General features: G+C 45.1%; 1 protein-coding gene across 1 annotated transcript in view; it reads right to left on the bottom strand.

The window, feature by feature from the left end:
* Nucleotides 1-532: 532 nt before the first annotated feature.
* The window catches only part of LOC135214367 (protein unzipped-like), a 58,385-nt gene continuing 55,969 nt past the window's right edge, over nucleotides 533-2,948 (bottom strand). The window contains exon 2 of the mRNA XM_064248597.1: nucleotides 533-2,948. This exon is cut by the window's right edge and continues 455 nt beyond it. Coding sequence (XP_064104667.1) covers nucleotides 1,969-2,948 — 980 coding nt within the window. The 3' untranslated portion in view covers nucleotides 533-1,968.

Consider the following 2,948-nt stretch of genomic DNA (forward strand, 5'->3'; position numbering starts at 1 on the left):
CTCCTACCCCCATCCCCCCTCCCCCATCCCCCCCCCCTCCTCCTTCCTGAACAACCGGCAGGCCTTACTTTGCCTTCATCATCTAAGAGACATTTTGATAGCCCCATTTTTCATTCAGTACCACCCCCACCCCCCTCCCATACCCCTTACCCAATCACCCCCTTCCCTCTCTTATCACTCCTCCCTACCCCCCCTTCCATTCCTCCCATTTCATCCCATTCAATGAGAAGAAGTCAGACAGATTCAAAAGATCCTTTTTTTTTATTATTTCTTTTCTCTTTCGTTTTCCCGATTCTGTCAATGGTTTTTATTTAACACCTCTTTTATATTTATCCTTCGCGATTCATTTCCACTGGGTTTTATCATTCTCTGTCATCCCCTTTTCAATCATTTTTCCCTATCATCCATTTTCCAATCGTTTTTCAGGAGTTTGACTTCTTTTGTACTCGAGGTGATTTTTGTTTTCATTCATCTTTTGGTCTGAGGCCTGTGTGTTTGTGAGGGCGGGGGTGGGCGGGGGTGGGGGGGGGCCGGCATTTTGGGTATTTATTGGGTTATAATATTTTGAATTCCTTAAGTTGAATGATTTGACACTATGTATACTTTGGGTTGACAACCTCAGTTATCTATAACAGACTGACGCTGCATATTTTAAGTATCGAAGTTAGGGGCTGACTTTTATGTATCTCTAGCTGTGACATACGTTAAGATTTATGCCCTGATTCTCGAAGCCTCTTAAGCCTAAGCACTACGGCAGAGAAACTCGTCAGTGATGAAAACATAGGCCTAAGTAGGATGGCAATTCCACCCTTTGAAGGACTTGAGAACTCATCAGTGTAGGCCTAGTGCACCGGCAATGACAATGGAATTCGTCAAGTAACTCAATGAGGTCATTCCTGTGCCATTATGCATCCATTACAGGTCATGACGAAAGCATATGAACAGCTGGACCTCACAGGAAAGAGGGATGAAGGATGACTGTCATGAAAGGACACTTTAGAATCCTTCGGAAAAAGGGGCCACGCTAGCCCTCTTACAGGATGTGCTGTTGTTTATCAGAGAATGCCATTGAGAGTCCTGTAATCATTTCTTATTCCAACTCCAGAATTGGGCAGAATTTGCATCCATGGTACCAGCAGAACAGGCTCAGTCACTTACAAGACGTTTCCGGACTCCCCAAGAGATAAGGAAGATTGCTATGAGAAGGTGGGAGATAATTAGAACTAGAAGGGAGAAAAAGACAGAGGAGGAAAGCAAAGCTTCACATCATTCTTCATTGCAAAAAAGTTTACTAAATAATGTTGTAATTGTCTGAACTTCCCTTGAATTTTATAAAGCCAAATTTCCTCACGACAAACATGTCTCATGTCGCGGTGTATCTGTGGTCTTAACCACTCAAATGAAAAATTTGAAACCTGATATTATAAACATTGACCTCCTGAATAAGCAAATTCTATCTCTATCGAAGAAAGTGGTTAATTTTCAATTTATAATTTTCAAGTTATCTCTACACTAAAAACAAGAAGGCACACCATTGTTCCCTTTTTGGGGATTCCATGAAATGGCATCTGACGAGACATTTTGAAATCAAGACAGCATACAAAAGATATAATTAAGGTATATATACAGACGAAGTGGATAAATCCAGCCATGAAACGAGCAGCCGTTGCTTCTGGTACTTAAGTCTCCTGCAAAGAAGGATAACCAGCGAGCCAATACTTGGTATTCGTTGCATTTCTGTTAAGGCTCTTCTTCAAGTCACTATACGTTGGACCTTCTCCAACTTTTGCTGGGTATGTACTAGAATACTCTTCTCAACTTTAGACAAATAATAAAAACCATCATTATCTATGTCATTAATATTACCACAACACGAAGAGGATGGACTCCTAAGCTTAGACCGAAAGTGCAACTCTCCACCATTCTGGAAAGTCATTTCTCCATTCTTGGGCATTTCCAGGCTGAGAATCACACTGCTGGGAACACTACGTAGTACCTGAAGATTGCTGTCATGACTATGGAAGCCACGGCAGACATGAGGCGATCAGCTGGTCGGTTGGTCACTCCAGTGTTGTTGTCGTCCTCGGGGTCAGAGGCTTCGGAGTCAGAGTCCTTTGACAAAGACTGTGGGTGGAAGGCGCTGTCGATGTACGGTTCCAGCGGGACTTCGGTGGTCGGCACCTCCGTCGTGGGAGTTGTTGTAGGTGGTTCTGTGGTTGTAGGAGGTGGTGTGGTTGTTGTGGTGGTAGTCGTGGTGGTGGTTGTGGTGGTGGTAGTTGTTGTGGTAGTGGTAGTTGTTGTGGTCAGCTCATACAGGGTGTCTGAGGTTGAAGGCATTTCAGTAACTTCAGTTCCATTAGTAATGTAGTAGTAACGTTGGTACACTGCCAGTACCCCCACAAGAGCCTCATGTATGTGGAGGGAGAAGATGCTCCTTGCTTGCTTGGTGCCGTCAGCGTAGTGTGCTGTGAGGGTTCCGGAGTAAGGTGCCTCAAAGTGCCTTGATGTTCCTTCTAGAGTCACCTCAACTCCCACCCCAGGAGGGAGTGTGTGTATAAGTGTTGCAGTGTCAACTCTAGCCAGGGAATTATCAATGCCCCACATAAGAGACATGGGAGTACCAGGAGAGGGCATGGCTACCGGGGCATCCTTGGGATTTGTGATGATGGCTCTCAGAGCAGTCACAGTACCCTTGACCCTTCCCCAGTACTGCCTCTCCCGAACTTCGTAGGTCACCAGCGCAGAGACATTCTGTTCGACCTCGCCGTTGTTTTCTAGAGTGGCTTTTGTCAGGGGGATCTTGGTTTCGTTCAGCAGCACGCGAGCTTCATCCAAGACAATATTATCTAGAGAGTAACTGGAAGGTTCTTCTTCTACCAGGAGGTAAGCCTTCTCAACCCGTATGGTGGAAGTGCCATTTAGGAGCCACGCCTTCCTAAAACGCTGGT

Source organism: Macrobrachium nipponense, chromosome 45 (assembly GCF_015104395.2).
Source record: "Macrobrachium nipponense isolate FS-2020 chromosome 45, ASM1510439v2, whole genome shotgun sequence".
Lineage (NCBI taxonomy): Eukaryota > Metazoa > Arthropoda > Malacostraca > Decapoda > Palaemonidae > Macrobrachium > Macrobrachium nipponense.